The 18,991-nt window shown below is 34.7% G+C and overlaps 2 protein-coding genes across 3 annotated transcripts in view; one reads left to right on the top strand and one right to left on the bottom strand.

Moving 5' to 3' along the window:
* The window catches only part of LOC150096622 (protein LSM14 homolog B-like), a 146,492-nt gene extending 136,399 nt beyond the window's left edge, over nucleotides 1-10,093 (top strand). For both annotated transcript variants that reach the window (XM_090408341.1, XM_090408342.1), the window contains exons 7-8: nucleotides 2,564-2,748; nucleotides 9,606-10,093. In XM_090408341.1, coding sequence (XP_090264467.1) covers nucleotides 2,564-2,748; nucleotides 9,606-9,652 — 232 coding nt within the window. In that variant the 3' untranslated portion in view covers nucleotides 9,653-10,093. The remainder of the gene's footprint in view (nucleotides 1-2,563; nucleotides 2,749-9,605) is intronic.
* LOC150096623 (nucleolar protein 9) overlaps nucleotides 9,965-18,991 on the bottom strand; it is a 212,533-nt gene continuing 203,506 nt past the window's right edge. The window contains exon 11 of the mRNA XM_090408340.1: nucleotides 9,965-10,143. Within this exon, the coding sequence (XP_090264466.1) occupies nucleotides 10,121-10,143 (23 nt within the window). The 3' untranslated portion in view covers nucleotides 9,965-10,120. The remainder of the gene's footprint in view (nucleotides 10,144-18,991) is intronic.

Here is an 18,991-nt window from a genome sequence, read left to right on the forward strand (position 1 = left end):
ATATGTATTCCTGACTGCATGCCTGGTCAGTGTTTTTTACCACTGTGCTGTCATCACTGCTTGTTTCATTTATCAGTTTTTCAAAGTAATTACTCCATACTTCAAGGATTTCTTTTTCTCCTGTTTTCATGTCACCTTTATCATTTCTAACTCCTTTTACAGTACTCTTTCCTCTATTCCTAAGCTTCTTCAACGCCACCTTCTTGATATTTATTTTCTATGTTCTTGCTGAAGTCCTCCCATGACTTTTGTTTAGCTAGTTTTACACACTGTTTAGCTTTCTTATATTTGTCTCTGTATTCTCTAAGAACACAAGCTGACTTATTTGCTAGGAATTTTTGATATGCTTTCTTCTTTTTCTTCACTGCCTCTTTAACTTCCTGTATCCACCATGGAGTTCTAATTTTTCTATCCTTGCAGACAACTTCACCACATGCCTTTCTAGCTGAATCAATTAGGGTTTTCTTCACGGCTTGCCACTGAATCTCCAAGGTTTGGTTCCTGTTCTCAAACTCTGTCATATTTCCTTCATTTCCTTCAATAATCTTTGTGTATTTTAGTCTACAGTTCACATCTGAGAGCTGCTCAACTTTTATTTGCTTTAAAACTTTCTTGCATTTCATTCTTTTCAGTATGAAATTCAATTTTATCCTGCTCAAGACTAAATAGTGATCACTTCCAATTTCAAATCCTCTGTACACTCTCTTTTCTCCCTGGTGTCCTGCAGAAGGGTGAAAACATCACTATCAACAATAACATAGTCAATAAGACTTTTCTTATTCCTTGTCTCTTCTCTCCATGTGAATTTGTGCACATTTTTATGTTGGAACATTGTGTTAGTAATAACCAGTCCATGTGCTGAGCAGAAATCCAACAGATATTTGCCATTATTATTATTAGCTGTGCTCTTTTCTCCAAATTTTCCCAAAATATTTTTGTATGTCTCACAATCATTTCCTACTCTATTTAGATTCTCAACAAGGACCAACTTTTCCTTTTTCATTGTGTCAGTTGCTTTTTCTAAAGCCTCAAATTCCTCCACTTCTACCTTAGTAGAAACTTCTGTGGGACCATAGGCACAAATAAGTCTCATTGTCCAGTTTCCCATTCTCATATTTGCCCACATTACTCTACTTGAGTACTGACTGCCATTCAAGAAGATTAGCCTCGTATTTTGTGTTGAATACTATGGCTACTCCTTCTTTTCCTTGATTGTCATTGCCTGAATATAACATTTTGTATTTATTGCTCAGAAAGATCTCACCAGTTTTGGTCTTTTTTGTTTCAGTCACCCCTATTATGTCGATATGGTACTTATCTAATTCCTTAGCTAGCTCCATTTCTTTGCCATTCAGGCTTCTTATGTCGATAGTACCGATCTTTAACTCTGGTGATGTTGAGTTGGGGTTTGTTTTAAGATTTGTTCCAGAAGCTGACTTTTCGCTGTTCGCCCTGGTTCCCTGCCGAAAACAACAGGGGCCTTGTTTAACCGGGTAACCCCCCAGCCGGCATGAAATTTTGTCATGTTGTACCATCATTTTTTATTTTGGTTTAACCAATAAGAATACAATTTGGTCGGCTAAATCCCAAATTGCCAGCCCATCCTCGTTCGTTCAGTATCAAAGTAGATGCCCAACAGGGTGCACCACGAGAAGGTGAGGATTGGACATTAGGTCAGAAGCCCTGGTCGGTTCTCCACATTCCTTTAAAGGCTTTGACGCACTTAAACATTTATTGTACCATGTTCTATCTTACAAATAATTTAGAGTTTTGCAAACTGAGAGACATTACTTTTAATAGACAATGTTTCCAGCAGAAAAGAGTTTGTTTTTAACTGGTTTTACAGTAATTGCAGTGGTCAGATAAAGCGAGGAAGACCAGAGGCTAGACACTGGAGAGATTGGTAATTGAGGAGAATGGTCCTCCAAGACCAGTTCATGTTATAAACTGGTCTGTAATCTGATGCAGGTGGTCATAAAAGCTGTCACTCCTTTCATTTGTTTCTATTCCAAGATCTACCCCAAGCAATTAAGAATGTTTCCATAGTGAGCAAAATTTGTATGGTATGTCAGTATATTGTGCTTATTATAAAAGTGAGAAAAATTAAAATCATTACAGCTGTAATCTTTATTTCCATGCGCATTACTGTAATCCATAGTCAAACTTTGTTGTAAAACCATTTTTATTTCAACCTTAAAAGGACAGATGAAATAAAGAGAATGCTATACCATCACAGCTGTAAAGCTATTTTGAAACCATGTACACAATTAAATGTTTAACTCTTCCAAGTACATTACCATGGAATGAAATATTACTATACCTAACTTGAATAACATGGCGCACAGTATCCTTTCATACATCTTTTTCTATAGAGATGGAGCCATACTGTGACCAGTGATCTTACCAGGGAATTGAATAAGTGTTAAAGTTGAATAGTTAGCAAATTATACTTAATCTTAAGTTGTTTGGACATATTGTAAAATGGTGTAAAAGTAAATATTTGACAAGCACATTATTGCATTAACTTTTAATAATAATTTTGTATCCCTTCCACATAAAACAGAACTATACAAAGATTAACTTGGCGCCAAGAACGAAAATTAAATGTTGAAACATTTGGAGTACCTGCAAGTAATACGTGGTTTCGCCGCTGGCGTGGAAGAGGTGGTTTTCGTGGCCGAGGTTTCCAAGGTGGACGTGGTACTGTTGCAAGGGGTAGAGGAAGAGGACAGAATCTTCAGAAAACGGGTAAGTTGCATTGTGCTAAATCTTGTTTTTATGAATATGTAGGAATATATAAAATGAGCAAAAAAGAGTGAGTTTTACATCCAATATGTGCATTTGCAATGGTCTTTGGCCCATACAGTATAATGGCCAAGGTTACCTTGTAGGCTTATTCAAGGACCTCTAATTTTTCTATAGGGTTTTGGTTTAATGTACCATGAGACTTCATAAATTGAAATTATGCCTGCTTTTAGAATTAAGATAAGTAGGCATACTTAAGAGTAAATGTTTGACTTGCATCAAACTTTTAATGGTATAATTTAGAGTGCCTAGCTCAATATACATAAGCTTTCAGTTTAAAAAAAAAAAAAAAAATGCAGTAACAATCCCCGCCCCCCCACCTTAAAAAGATGTAAGTTGATTCCTGCCTGTCTATTGTAAATTAGTTTTTCAATCACCCAAGCCTCATCAGATTTGAAGACTAATAAATGGCTTCATTTATCAACTCAATGAAGCCAGAAAAATCCTTGGTTCTCTTAAATATAAAAATATATTAAGGACACTATAATATCTTTTTAATCTTTAAAGGTAATTATTCTTGGAATTTTGTCAGTACCTTTTTTGTTTTTAATACACCTAATGGCAATCTCATATTAGAATTGCTCATCAGTAACATTACTCATCCAGGACTCCTAAAGTTACTAGCAATCTCAATCAGTCACTAATATATTTGGTTAACTAAATCAAAATGAAATTTTAGTATGACCTAATGCCATGATCATGCGTCTTCCCTAGAAATTGCCAATGAAGTACTTTAATTCCATAGATAGTGTTTACACATTCTGTTCCTTCCAAAACCTAATAAAATCTGCTTTGAGAGTAGTGTCAAAATTCTTCTCAATTCTAAATCCCCACCTTTTCCTAATCCTTTGTTTTCCCAGAACTGAAAATCATCTTTAAAGAATAACAATAGTTATCCATAGAACAAAGGCAAACCTGTGGGTGTACAGAATAAAGAATGTCACGGGAAGATTTCCTTAAGATTTCTCACTGTTTAGCCAGGTTAATAAATTTAATCTCATTGACAGTATTGTGATTGGTAATTTAAAGAAAAATCTGTAAAGACCTGAATAACATGGCATAAATTTTATTGTATGCCATGTTATATGATAAGTTACAACATAACTTATGCAATGTTATAAGATAAGCTTAGGTGTTGATAGTTATTCATGACTTACTTTTAATGGTACAAAATGAACTATTTTATAAAAAGATGTTTTACTTGCTTATATTTTGCTGAATTTTAATCAGCTGTATTAGAGCACAACTGCATGAATATGTGACAGTGAGTAAGTGATACAATACAATTGTAACCGTGGTAATTATAGGGCCCAAAATAGGACTTTTTGTCCATTACTATTGTATTTTCACTTGCTCACTGGTAACTTTAGTGCTTCCCAAGAACATATTGCTACCACTTGCATAGAGCTTAGTAAGTTTAACAGCTATTCACTGCTCTACACAAGGAACTCATGTCTTAAATCCTGATGTGGACTGTCCTACATTCCATCTCCAAAGTTTGCAGGGAAAAAAAATTCACAAAAGTTAAAACCAGACACCTGAAATCCTACAACAGCACCAACATGCTATGTTCGGACTGAAACTTCAAGACCACGTAGTTGTTAATTTATCATTGCAAGTGCTCACTAAAGAAGTCAAGAATGCTCTCAGTCTGGGGCATAACTTTTGGAATCCAAACGAATTCCAAAATTAGAAATCATGATGAAGGTAGAATGGGATACCCACGATCTTCCATCTGCAATGATTAATAATCTGCATTTAGATATAACAAGCATCCTAAATAGAGCTAAACCACCAAAAAGTAATACACCAGATAATGAAATAACTGCCTTAAAAAAGTTGTATGAGAATAAAAATAGTTATTACAAAAAAAAACTGATAAGCAAAATGCAACAGTTAATTGTTCAAGAGGATTATAACAAAAAAAAAAAAAAAAAAAAAAATGCAAGATCTCTTATGTAATTCTACATACTAAATTATAGATCAAGACCCTACTATTCAAAGGAAAAAAGTGACTTACTCGGAAAAATCATCAAAATAAATAAAACTGGTTCATGTTAAATCATTCCACAATTATGGATTACCAAAAATTCACAAATCTAATATCCTCCTATAGTCAATAACATAGATAGTCCCATGTATAAACTTGCCTAACAGCTAGCCAAGTCTCTCGTCTCCCTTACTGGCAACTCCTCTCCTTTTGTAAAAAAAAATTCAGTCCATTTCAAATCACTATTTAACACGTTGACTGCCGTAATGTTAAAAAATTTTGTGATCCCCGGGCCAACTTCTTTTTGTTTTACAATTTGCTGAAAGTAACATAAAATAATCATATTTTATGCAGCTAAATAGATTTGTTAAGTGTGAATCACATGTGCACTGCACGGCTTGAGAAGAATTTTTTTTTACCGACTGGGCTGAGCGGTGCACACATGATTCGCACTTCACACAAGGTCAAACTTGCATGTCTATGATGCGAACGAACAGTTATATGCGTTCAGTGTTTTGTCTGGTGGAATAAATTTATTATAGTGATAAATATTGTTATAAATTGCCCTAATATGGGAGACTACGAAAAAGAGCAACGTCGTTTAGAAGCCTTGATAAATGAAATTCTATCTGATGATGAACTATACAAATATTCATCGGAAAGTTACAACGGAAGTGATCTTAGTTCTGTGTCTTCAGATGCTGATTCTCTCATTGCTAGAAAGAGAATAAAAGTATCTACAACTGGTAATACCGAAGTTTTTGCTCCTAGTACATCTCAGTTTACTGCTGCTCATTCTGTAGAACAAACAATTGATGATGTTATAAGAAATCTGCATTTGACTAATGATTCTTCCTCAGATGAAATACTTGGAAATGTGAATTCAACCGACTACAATGAATGAAATTACAGGTGATAATCTAAAACATTTTCAGTTTGGATAATAATTTTGGAATAAAAATGTTATTGAAGAAATGCACGATAAACAGCCTGTAGACTTCTTTTTTATGTTTGTTGATGAATGACTGCTGGACCTAATGGTGCAAGAAACTAACAGATACGCTCTTCCAAAACCCAGTAAGACAATTTTACCAAAAGCAAGGATAAGAAAGTGGAAAAACACAAATCCCAATGAAATGAAGATATTTTTGGGTCTGCAAATTTGGTTCAGTTTAGTGCAGATGCCAAAATTAGTGTTATTAAAATCATATTTTAAAATTAGAGTGTTATAATAAACATTCTAACATAACAATTCATAAAAATATTCAGAATTTTAAATGATGATTATTTTTACAGCATTAATATAATATGCATCTGTCTAAAACAGAAGTGATTTTGATATTGTCAATACTTATCAGTTATGCAGCCATGTAAATAGACCATAAGTGAATCTGCTTTCATACATTTATGTGCAGATTACAACAAAACTTTCGTACACAGTACCATACTGTAACGAAACCTGAGTATACAGTGCAGAATTCTGCGTACTTGGCAGTAAAATAATCAGCTAGAAACACAGAGCAATCCTTTAAAGCTGATGCAGGATTAATAAGATTCATCAGACAATGGAGGATAGGTAATCAACATGTTCAAATTCATGCACTTCCTGAAACTTGTTTGAAACTGCACTAAGGTCTAGGCTCATCTTCAGGGGATGATGTGACAGAAATGAGATCCTTTTAAAAATTTGTACATTACATTCAACTTAATCTTCATAAATTTCTTTTTCTTGTCTTCATAAATTTCTTTATAACAAATACTTGCAGCTTGGTTCATTCTATCTACTTCGCTGAATCTCTGATGTATCCATTTTTGCAACTGAATTGCCTTATTAACAGACACAAAAGCCTCTGCCAACTTTTTGTCCCTGTAAACTTTTTGTTTGGAGACTTAACTCTTCTTGTTCTGTTTATTTCCCTCCCCTTCTCTTCTGCTACTTTTTTGTGCTTCTAGCTCTATGGCCTTCGAGATCTCCTCTTCCACAGCATACCAGCAAATGCTCTACATTTCACTCTATCAACCTTGTTAATGCTTTTGCTAGCAACACTTTGTAGAATCCTGTGACTGTATGAAAATATTTCCAGCAGCTTCTTCCAAACACCAGTTTATACACAATGCTCCCAACTCGTTCCATGCTGCAGCTAAGATATATTCCTTCCAGAAGTATTTTATTCTCATTAGTAGCAGTAGCTAAAGCAAAAGCATTTCTTAAATATCAAGATGGCAATAGCAGCCTGGCCATAGGTTGCAGAAGTGAAGTGGCATATGGTCAACATGCTAGTAGGATGGCTTTAAGATTACTGAATAAATTTGTTTAGCTGAGAAATTAAAACATTCTTTTGCCTTTTTGTCACCAAGGAATCTTCACGGACACAAATAAATAAAAAGTTTGCATGTAGGCGCATGAGTAGGAAGGCAAACACAGACTAAGTATAAAAGAATATCCTACAGTCCTAACTGCCATCCTGTATGGTGAGGTGATGGAATCTTATTAAAGGTTTTAAGATAATGGTATCCCAGATTTTAGGTTAATGAGGCAGCTGAATGTTGCAATTCTGTTGCAGGTTCTAGAAATCTTAGATTTATACTTCTGTTCCACTGGATCTGATACATATGCATGGTGTTGACTGCTACTCCAGAATGGCTGTAGTGCGGGTAATAACAATTTTGTTGTTGCTTTAGATGGATGTTGGCAGTTCAGGATGAAGTTAAGATGGTGAGGATTTTGCAGTTAAATGGATTAGGATAGGTAATTTTTTGGTATGGCTTGAAGGAAGTCTGTAATTTGTGTGTGTGTAAACTCTCTCTCTATCAATAAGTGTCGAGGCACTTGTCAATTTACAATTGATGTAAAGGTGAACCCTAATATCAGGTATGTCCACTTTTGGCTTTGATCACCTCCTGCACCCTTTGAAGGGAGGCTTTGCACCAATGTGCAGTAAACATCGGGTGGAATATATCCATTCATCCATCCATCAAAGCAGCACTGAGTTCAGTGACAGATTCAGGACTTACTACTCTGGACCTCAATCGCAACTCCAATTCATCACATAGGTGTACAATGGGGTTGAGGTCAAGACTGCAGGCCAGGGCAGTCGTTTAACACCCATCTCTTCATACATTCCATAAGAGCTGCAGCTTTGTGGCATGTGCCATTATCGTCTTGATAGCAAGGCAGGTATATTCTATAAAAACTCCACAGTGTAGGTAGCACCTGACCATCCAGAATATCAAAGTACTGAGTTGCCTTCATGGAACTATGGACAATGACCAGTGGTCCCACTCCAAACTAGCTATATGTACCCCACACCATTACTCCTCCACCACTAAACTTTACTGTGGGTACAACACACTGGTAACAAGTGTTCACCAGGCTGCCTCCATACCCTGCTATCAGACTGGAAACAGGTGAACCTAGACTCATTGCTCCATAGCACTAATTTTCCACTGGTCAGTTCACACACACACACACTCTTTGCACCAAGCAAGACGACCAGCCTTGTTCATTGTTGTGATGTTTGGCTTATGTAGAAATCCAGTAAATGGAGTTCTTTATGTGCAGTATTAGTGTTCATCATGGTGTCAGTGGCACTCATCACAGATGGTTTGTGCTGATTTTTGCATGCCACCCATTTTAATTAACACCTTCCTGTTCCTGTCTCTGTGAGGGGGGGGATGTAATTGATGGCTGTATCTTCTAGTATGCAGTAGGTTTTCTGTAGACTAAAAAGGACAAAGCTCCATTGAGCAGTCAGATATTTCTTTTTCAGTGGAGAAACAGATCCATGGGTGTTAATTATAAGTGCACCTGCCCGCATGTGCTTCTTGTATTTCTTTATTTTTGCAATGACTAAGATACCTTGGTCACCAAGGTGAATAACTGAAATTTAGTTATTATAGGCATGTTTTCTCTACTAAGTAAGTCTTACTAATCTGGAGACTTAATATATTGATCAAGTCAGCAATAGTGCCCTCTCACAGGCAATAGAAACTTTTATTGGTACTCTGACTTATTCACTCTGTGACTGATTGTATTTAAAAAGTTGCCAGTTCTATATTTTTCAAATGACAATTTTCAAAATTCAGAACTCTAGATGTATGTTTTCTCCACCAAGCATCGATACCAGAAAAAAAAGCAACAGTATCTTCTAATCTAGAGTATTTTAGTAATAAGGTATGACACCTTATTACTAAAATACTCTGAATTTCCCAATTCTATATGGAAATATGACTTCTGCATTACTTCAACCTTTGTATCACTTTTGGATCTGATTCCCACTAATGAGACCTCAAAGCTGAAAACTGGTTTGGCTAGTGGCCCTTTCCATAACATATAGCATTATACATGTCTGTAACCATATGTGTATTGCATCATTGATGTGAAATCATTAGCCTCTATATTACAAGTAGCCCAGTCATGAAATTACTTCATGTACAAACTTAGTTTACACTTGGATAAAGGATGAACCCAAGAATCTAATTTCTTGGCATCTTTAATTTGTATATCTTGCTGCTGTCTAAATAAGCTGATATCAAAAAATTGTGCAACTAATAGCTGGTCAACAAAAGACTATAGCAAGCTATATAAGAATATATGAGAAGGTAAATTGGTATGCAAAATAATTTTTGAAAATGTGTTGACAGCTTACATAAAGCAATGAAAGGCATCAATGTATTTTTTGATTACCTGTCTGGTGTAAGCTGAAGAACCACATAATGCTTAATTTCATGGTTTGAAAATGTTCTATTAAAGTAGCATGTATGATGCACAGGGGAAAAAAAAAAACTAAATTTTTTTCCCCCTTTTCAGTTACTTTTGACACTCCAGGAAAAGAAAATGGAGAGAGCAGTTGGTAAAGATGTATTGGAAAGTTAATTTACCTGTATACCATTTGTCCCTGATCAATTAAGCATGCAGTTGGAAGAGGTATCTGAATAGTATTAGTAAGAACCACTCCATTGTCTTTTCTTTTTTCTTTGTTAAAATTCTATTTCTGCATGTTACCTTAATATTACTTCTGAATTTCCCAAACAGATGAAGGTGAATTTGTAATGGCTAGAGAATGTTAAAAAACTGTTAAAACTTCAAATATTTATTTTTAATATTATAGTTTATTGTATATCATCCTAAGTAAGGAACTATTTTTTAGTTCAATGAATATTCCAAAAAAAAAAGTGGAAAATATTTATTAATGTTTAATAAATAAATATTTATTTATTAATGCAGTGAACATCCTAGAAAAAGGAACTGTAACATATTGAATTATGAAATAAAGCCCCTGTGCAAGTTGATTTTTATATTTACAAATTACTGGAACTCCTATGTCACAAGCATTTGAGGTTTGAAGCTAAAAGGAAGAAAAAAAATCATTTAATTCTGCTTATACAGTAACAATATTTGATTACATCATTAATAACCATTAGTACTGTTGGATAAAATTTGAACCTTGTCGTTGGAAGCAGTAATTTAATATGCAAGTGAACTTGAAATGGATTAAATTCAGGTTTTAAGCCAAAGTTTGCAGTGTGTACCAATTATGAAGTACTTGTAATAAGGGAATATGAAAGAAATTGCTTCTCTCCCCCCCCCCCATGGGAGGGAGCTGTACATGTTACTGTGATCATTTCCCTGAGCATAGTACACAGATTCAAAATACTGGTCTGGTGGTCACAGTATTATGTATTGGGGGTGGGGGGGCAGTAATGAACAGTTAGTTTCCATTCCCAAATTCAAAGGTTCAGATTTTATACCAGACCAAGACAACTTCATGTTTCAGTATTTTTAACTTCAAATATCATCTTATATGCAAATTTTTTGAATTATTCATTTTTACTTCTTTGTATTAACTTATTTCAGAAATATTTAAAATAACTTAAGGGGGAGAAAAAATATTCAATTCTCAGAATGTTAGCAAGTTGGGGTTTGCCTTTTGTAATGCTACTTACTAACAATCCAAAGAAAGCAATTAAGCCAACTAATGAGGAAAAGTCCCTGGGAGAGAAGAATAAATATAGAACATATTAAATATACAGGCATCCTATTTGTTAAGTGACTACTAAAATTCTGGCATCAAGGAGAATCATTCTAGTATATTTAAAAGGTGATGAGTAAAAACTACAAATTAGTAATACATACTGGTTATAAGCTATAGACATAAATACAGATAAATACCCTCGTATAATGTGGATGTTAGGTTCCATAGAAATGCCGCGTTATACGAGACTTAGATCACATAGAAAAAGTAGGGTTAGGTTCCAAAATCGTTTTTTTTTTTTTTTTTTAATTATATAAACAACAATGACATATCCCACAAAAACAATATTTTTATTTAATTCAGGTAATTCATTAAGTTTAGAAAACATAAACTATGACAAATACGTAGTATAAAAATTACAAATGCACATAATACATAAATGTTTTAGACACAATAAAATAAAGTGCATATTTTAATCGTCATCACTGTCTTCAGAAATAACATTTCATAGATGTTCTTTAAGTGGCCGGAGGTTGTCACCAATTAAAATCTCTTGGACATCATTTGTATAATTCTCATTGCATACTTTGGCTGGTTTAGTCATCAAGACTTTGCTTTCCACTATGTTGCTAAATAAATATCCAATTGTCTTGTGAATTTTCCCGAGCGCTCCATTGAGGGATCAATATCCGTAAAATAACTTCCTAACTTTCTTGCCAAGTCCAATCCTTCTGTTAATTTCTTTAAACTGAATTCTTTAACGGATTCATCACAATCAGAATCTTCGGCAGAACTTTCCCCGCCATCTATTAATTGTACCAGTTCTTCCTCATCTAAATCTGTTTCTCTATCAATTAATTCACTAATTTCATTTTCAAACATATCGCAAAAGCCATCTCCACCAAAAATGTGTGCGACGTTTATTATACGACGTAGCTCGGCATCCACTGGAGGTACGAAATTTTGTTCCATTACAACTTCAGGCCATATTTTTTTTCCAGCAAGCATTCAGCATAGAGGGTAGTAATTCCTTAATGGACAGAGAAATAATTTTTACACAATTCAATATTGAAAACTCTTTCCACGCTTGAGGCAGTGTCATGTTTGGATTAGATTCCATTTTTTTCAAAATTAATTGAAATGTTCGCCAAATAAAATGACAAATGTTGATATTATTCCTTGGTCGAGTGGTTGAATAAGTGAAGTAGTATTAGGCAGCAAAAAAATTTATTTTAATATTCGGATGGCTTAAGTTTGTTGGGTGGCCTGGTGTGTTATCTAAAATTAGTAGAATTTTGAAATCCATATTCTTTGTGTAACTTTCTACATCAGGTACAAAACACTTGAAAAACCAATTTTCAAACATGCTAGCTGTAACCCGTGCCTTTTTGTTGGCCTGCCAATAAACTTGTCGAGCCCTTTCATCGCACAAGGATTTGCAGATCGGTTAATAAACATTGGTTTTGTCATGTAATCACCTGATGCATTACTACAAAACAGTAGAGTAATTCTGTCTTTGGAAACTTTGAATCCAGGAGCTGATCTTTCATTTTTCGAAATATAGGTGCATGTTGGCATTTTTTTTTTCAATATAACCCAGATTCATCCGCATTGAACACCTGGTCTGCACTGTAACTACCTTCTTTAATAATTTTTAAAAGTTCTGCTGGGTATTTCTGGCATCTTCAACATATGCTGATGCTGATTCTCCCTGGATTTTAAGATTATACAAATAAAACAGCTTTTTAAAGTTTTCGAATGCTGATGCTGATTCTCCCTGGATTTTAAGATTATACAAATAAAACAGCTTTTTAAAGTTTTCGAACCAACCCTTACTGGCAGAAAATCCATGCTGAGAGATTTCTTCTGAAGAATCTTGATCAAGTTCTTTTAAATTTTAAATGTTTATAAACTTTGAGAGCCTTTTTGCTTAATAAAGTGTCCATCCCAAGGAATTTTCTTTTGAGTCCAATCTTCTATCCAAATCATTAGAGATTTCTCCATTTTTTTTATTAGAATATCGCGAACACAAGCAATCCGCTTTGCACTTACCGTTGACCCAGCAATAACACTTTCTCGGATTTTATGTTCATTTTGTTTGATTGTTCGAATTGTTGATTCATTTAAATTCAGAGTCCTTGCAACAAGTCCTGGTTTTTCTCCTATTTTCAACCGATCCAAAATTTTAATTTTTTCTTCGAGAGAAATGAATTTCCTTTTCAATGTTGGTTTTTTCCCCTTTCGTTGCAGTTTTAGTGGCCATTACAATAAAAATAAACTTTTACACTCAAAAAAGAGCATTACATATGTAACTCACCAGAAAATAAACTGCTCTGCCTGAGAATAACACTTATGATTTTAAATGCGCTTTCCTGGCAGAAAACGAAGACAATTTTCAACAATAAACACTTTATACAGTAAACCCTAGACGGCGAACCTATGGCACTCGTGCCAGAGGTGGCATGTCAACGATTTACAGGTGATATCCTTTTATACGCTTTTTAATTGTTACAATACGTACAAGCTGTACGTATTGTAACAATTAAAAACGCGTATAAAATTGTTATAATACGTACAAGCTGAGTTTTGTTTTACACAAAACTGTGCGGTATTAACAAAAGATCGTGCGACCCAAAGACAAAAGCAACCGACTAGTGTTGAGTTGAAATGCTGATTCTCTTCAATGGAATTTCATAACATCTGAAACTGTCATAACAACATTCACTATTAGTTTTAACACATTCACAACAGGGTGTCATTTATTGTTCCGATGGAACTTCTCATTACTGACTGGCTCAACTCACACAAACGTTTCAACCCTTGGTTGACTTTTATGGCTTCTTGTTTGCGTTTGAGGTGGCAGGCGAACTTACACATTCATTATATGGCATGTTTCAATTCTTGGTAGTCTTTTATTTTACGTTAGCCTTTGTGATCTGTCATAATGACATCGAGAATTTCAAATGCAATAAAAAAAACACTTATTTCATAATTGGACAAGAGTTTTTAGTTACTGTGTTTCGGTGCAACATATGGTTTTGTTTAAATCTATACATACAGCATAGTTTCTGTGAGGGGACGTGATTTATTAGTTAGCGCCGTTTTTATTCCATTTGTCTCTAATTGCACTGTTTGTTGAGAATGACACAGACTGCAAAAGCCTCTGTACAGTACCTTATTCAATAATACAATAAAACTATTTGCGTGACACGGGCAGACACAAATTTAACGAAGATAAAATTTGATTTTTAAGTCCCGCGGTGAAAAATATGAAAAAAAAAAAATAAAGGGTTACTAGAAATTGTAGACCGCATTGTGTAAGTACCGTGTTATACGATGGTTACCTGTATTAACTTTGAAACTTTATATAAAAGAAACTTGGTGTAAAACAATGGTTTCTGAAAAGGATGATCACCATGTATTGACCTAATGGAAAAGCATTGTGAATTCAACCTAGAAAATATAGCATTTTTGATTACCAGACAGTCACAAGGTACAAACTGAATCATACTCAAAAAGTTAATTCCAGATCTGCTACCAATGTAACTAACATGTATCAAAGTTAAATAGCTGTAATGAAAACGTTACAGCATGAAACCATTAAACTAGAGTTGGTCCACAATGCCTAATGGCACTAGTCTGATCTAAGATTCATATATAGATGAAAATATAAATGGAAGAAAAAAAGCATTTAAACTAATCATGGAACTATACTTAACTATTTGCATATGAACAAATCATAGCAAGAAATTAACTCTAGAAATCAATATCTTAAACATAATTGTTAAAACATTTCAAATGGATCAATAACAAATAAATCGCTGCTTTTAATCACCACACCAGCCTTGACATGTTAACATGTCAACAATATGTGAATGTAGTATCATATTGAAATAACATAATGGATACAAAGCATAAATGACTTGATATATTTAATTTATAGGGCTATTTGGATGGTTAATGGACAGCCTCTAATCATGTAAAATCATAAAAGTTTACAACAAATTAACTGTGTACAAATATATCTTCAGCTTTTCTATATCACATACAAAAGTAGACATTGATACCAAAATTTCAAGCTTCCTGATAAGGATCAATGTTTTCAAACCTGCAAAGCCCTAAGTTCATAAATTTTAGACCAGACCTTTACTATAATGGAAGTGAAACAAACCATGAAAACTGCAGAAGGGGGTGGGGAGAAAGAAAAAATGAAATTGCCATGTGTAGAACTGTATTAGACAAATGTTCAGAAAAAAATAAATTTCAATTGAACATATGAAAAGAATCAACAACTTGAAACTTCAACTGGGTGATACTTATATATCACCCAGTTGAAAGATACAGAAACCAAAGAAAAGATGGAATAAGGCCAGAGCAGGTACTAGTTCAAAAACTATAACATTTTGAAATGTAAATATTAATTCTGTATTTTAATTTTGTACTTTACTCCATTTCTCTGTCTCCCACTATTGTGAACTAAATTTAGTGTATGAGCTTTTACTGCAGTGAGTTTAAATATAACAGCATGGATTCTATGGGACTCAAGCCTCGACTTTTTTGTTTGCTATAGTGTCATCTACTGTAAATATACAAAAAGGACATTTAGGAAGATGATTTTCTTTAATCTTTTTTTAAAAATTCATTCTTACAAAATACTTTTGCATCATTCTTTTGCAAATGTTTTCTCCTTATCCAACTGTGCCATGTGATAGTAGCACACCAAGCATGACATCACGTGACCACTTAATCAGACCATGGGCCATTTAAATAATTACAGCAAATTAATAAAAGCATTTGTGGTTATCAGTTTTGCCCATGTCTATTTAATGAATTTGTATCAGAGTACAATTTGGTTAACTAGGTGCCAAATCGCCAGCCCATCCTTATTCTATTCAGTACTCAATGAATACCTATTAATTGTAGTTCATCATGTGAGGATTGGACAGAATTAATATTTACATTTCAAAATGTTATAGTACTTTAACTGCTCTTCTCGGAGGATTTTGAACTAGTACCTGCTCTGGCCTTATTCCATCTTTTCCTTGGTTTCTATATCCTTCAACTGGGTATCACCCAGTTGAAGTTTTTCAAGTTGTTGATTCTTTTCATATGTTCAACTGAAATTAATTTTTTTCTGAATATTTTGTCTAATACAGTTCTACACATGGCAATTTCATTTTATTTATTTTTTTCCTTCTGCAGAAACTCCCGCGAGTTCTCTGAATTCCTTAAAGGTGAATGGAGGAATCCTCCGTTAATGGTTTGACTAAGTGACCTCCTAATGAGATTTCATGGCAACTGGGGGCATTGCCTTTTAAACAAAGACCTCCCCTCCCTCCCACTGTCTTCATCAGCAAACCAGGGCAAGTTGAGTCTGTTCCAGTAGCTGACTCTGCAAAGGGAAAAGTTGGCTACTCAAACAGATAATCTCGAGTTCTAGAAGAACTGAAGATAGTAACCATTTAAAAAAAAAAAAAAAAAAGTATTAAGGGAAAGGAACTAGAGCTGCCAGAAGAACTGGAAAAATACAATCATTATTTGAATCACTGAAAAGACGAAAAACAGGTGAGAGGATGATATATATATATAATATGGACAATAATGATCAAGGAAAGAGTAGCACTGACATTCAATGCTAAACATGAAGATAAATTGCTTGACTGGAAAGCAGGTTCAAGCAGAGGTATGTGAACAAATTTCAAAATAAGGGAAATGGGCAATGAAAACTTATTTGTGCCTATGATCCCACAGAAGAATCTCTTAAGAAGTGAGGGAATTTTGACAGTAAGAAGTGAATCCAACCAGGCATGTAGAAATGTTTTGAAAAATTAGTGAAAAGAACAAGGCTATAATGGTATCTGCTGGACTCAGCATATAGATTAGTCATTATCTAAAAATAATCATAATTTAAAATTCTGAATATTTTTATGTATTGTTTATGTTAGTCTGTTTATCAGTTTGGGGTGCTTAAGGGTCAAAGCTGTATAACTGAGAGGAGACCTCCACATAGCCTTTAAAGGAATGCGGAGAACCGACCAGGGCTTCTGACCTAATGTCCAATCCTCACCTTCTCGTGGTGCACCCTGTTGGGTATCTACTTTGATACTCAACGAACGAGGATGGGCTGGAAATTTGGGATTTAGCCGACCAAATTGTATTCTTATTGGTTAAACCAAAATAAAAAATGATGGTACAACATGACAAAATTTCATGCCAGCTGGGGCGTCGCCCGGTTAAACAAGGCCCCCGTTGTTTTCGCCAGGGAACCAGGGCGAACAGCGAAAAGTCAGCTACTGGAACAAATCTGTAAACAAACCCCAACTCAACATCATCAGAGTTAAAGATCGGTACTATCAACGTAAGAAGCCAGCTGAGGAATTAGATAAGTACCAGATCGACATAATAGGGGTGACTGAAACAAAAAAGACCAAAACTGATGAGATCTTTCTGAGCAATAAATACAAAATGTTATATTCAGGCAATGACAATCAAGGAAAAGAAGGAGTAGCCATAGTATTCAACACAAAATACGAGGCTAATCTTCTTGAATGGCAGTCAGTCTCAAGTAGAGTAATGTGGGCAAATATGAGAATGGGGAACTGGACAATGAGACTTATTTGTGCCTATGGTCCCACAGAAGGTTCTACTAAGGTAGAAGTGGAGGAATTTTTTGAGGCTTTAGAAAAAGCAACTGACACAATGAAAAAGGAAAAGTTGGTCCTTGTTGGGGATCTAAATAGCAGAGTAGGAAATGATTGTGAGACATACAAAAATATTTTGGGAAAATTTGGAGAAAAGAGCAAAGCTAATAATAATGGCAAATATCTGTTGGATTTCTGCTCAGGACATGGATTGGTTATTACTAACACCATGTTCCAACATAAAAATGTGCACAAATTCACATGGAGAGAAGAGGCTAGGAATAAGAAAAGTCTCATTGACTATGTTATTGTTGATAGTGATATTTTCTCCCTGGTGCAGGACACCAGAGTGTACAGAGGATTTGAAATTGGAAGTGATCACTATTTAGTCTTGAGCAGGATAAAATTGAATTTCTTATTGAAAAGAATAACATGTAAGAAAGTTTTAAAGTGAATAAAAGTTGAGCAGCTCTCAGATGTGAACTGTAGACTAAAATACACTAAGATTATTGAAGAAAAAATGAAAGAGTTTGAGAACAGGAATCAAACCTTGGAGATTCAGTGGCAAACTCTGAAGAAAACATTGATTGATTTTGCCAGAGATGCATGTGGTGAGGTTGTCTGTAAGGATAAAAAAATCGGAACTCCCTGGTGGACACAGGAAGTTAAAGAAGAAAGCATATCAAAAGTTCCTGGCAAATAAGTCAGCTTTTACTCTTACAGAACACAGAGACAAATGTAAGAAAGCTAAACAGTGTGTAAAACTAGCTAAACAAAAGTCATGGGAGGACTTTGGCAAGAATATAGAAAATAAATATCAAGAAGGTGGCAAAATATTCTGGAGGTTGTTGAAGAAGCTTAGGAATGGAGGAAAGAGTGCTGTAAAAGGAATTAGAGATGATAAAGGTGAAATGAAAACAGGAGAAAAAGATATCCTTGAAGTATGGAGTAATTACTTTAAAAAACTGCTAAATGAAACAAGCAGTGATGACAGCACAGTGGTAAAAAACACTGACCAGGCATGCAGTCAGGAATACATATCCATACTTGAAGTAGAAAAAGCCATCAAAGGCTTGAAATGTGGAAAGGCAGCAGGAGTAGATGATATTCGACCAGAAATGCTGAAGTATGGTGGCATAAGACTCTTACAGTGGCTGCACTGCATAGTTCAGAAAGCCTGGACAGAGGAACGAATTCCCGATGATTGGAGTAGAGCTCTCATAGTACCCATATATAAAAAGGGAAATAAAAATGAATGTGAGAATTACAGAGGTATTTCCCTACTGAGTGCTCCTGGCAAGATCTATGCAAGTATACTTGAGAAACGGTTGAGAAGAATTGTGGAAGAAAAGCTTGGTGAAGAACAAGCTGGATTCAGGCCAAAAATAGGCTGTCAGGGTCAGATCTTCACTTTACGACAAATAGTCGAGAAAGCATGGGAATATAACAAAGATCTGTATTTAAGTTTTGTCGATTTGGAAAAGGCATATGACAAGGTGCCAAGAGAGAAGCTATTCAATACGCTGCAGTTATATGGTGTCAATGGGGCATTATATCAAGCAATACTTAGTCTTTATTTG

This window comes from Typopeltis vanoorti, chromosome 18 (assembly GCF_054136105.1).
Source record: "Typopeltis vanoorti isolate ZY-2024b chromosome 18, IOZ_Tvanoo_1.0, whole genome shotgun sequence".
Classification (NCBI taxonomy): Eukaryota; Metazoa; Arthropoda; class Arachnida; order Uropygi; family Thelyphonidae; genus Typopeltis; species Typopeltis vanoorti.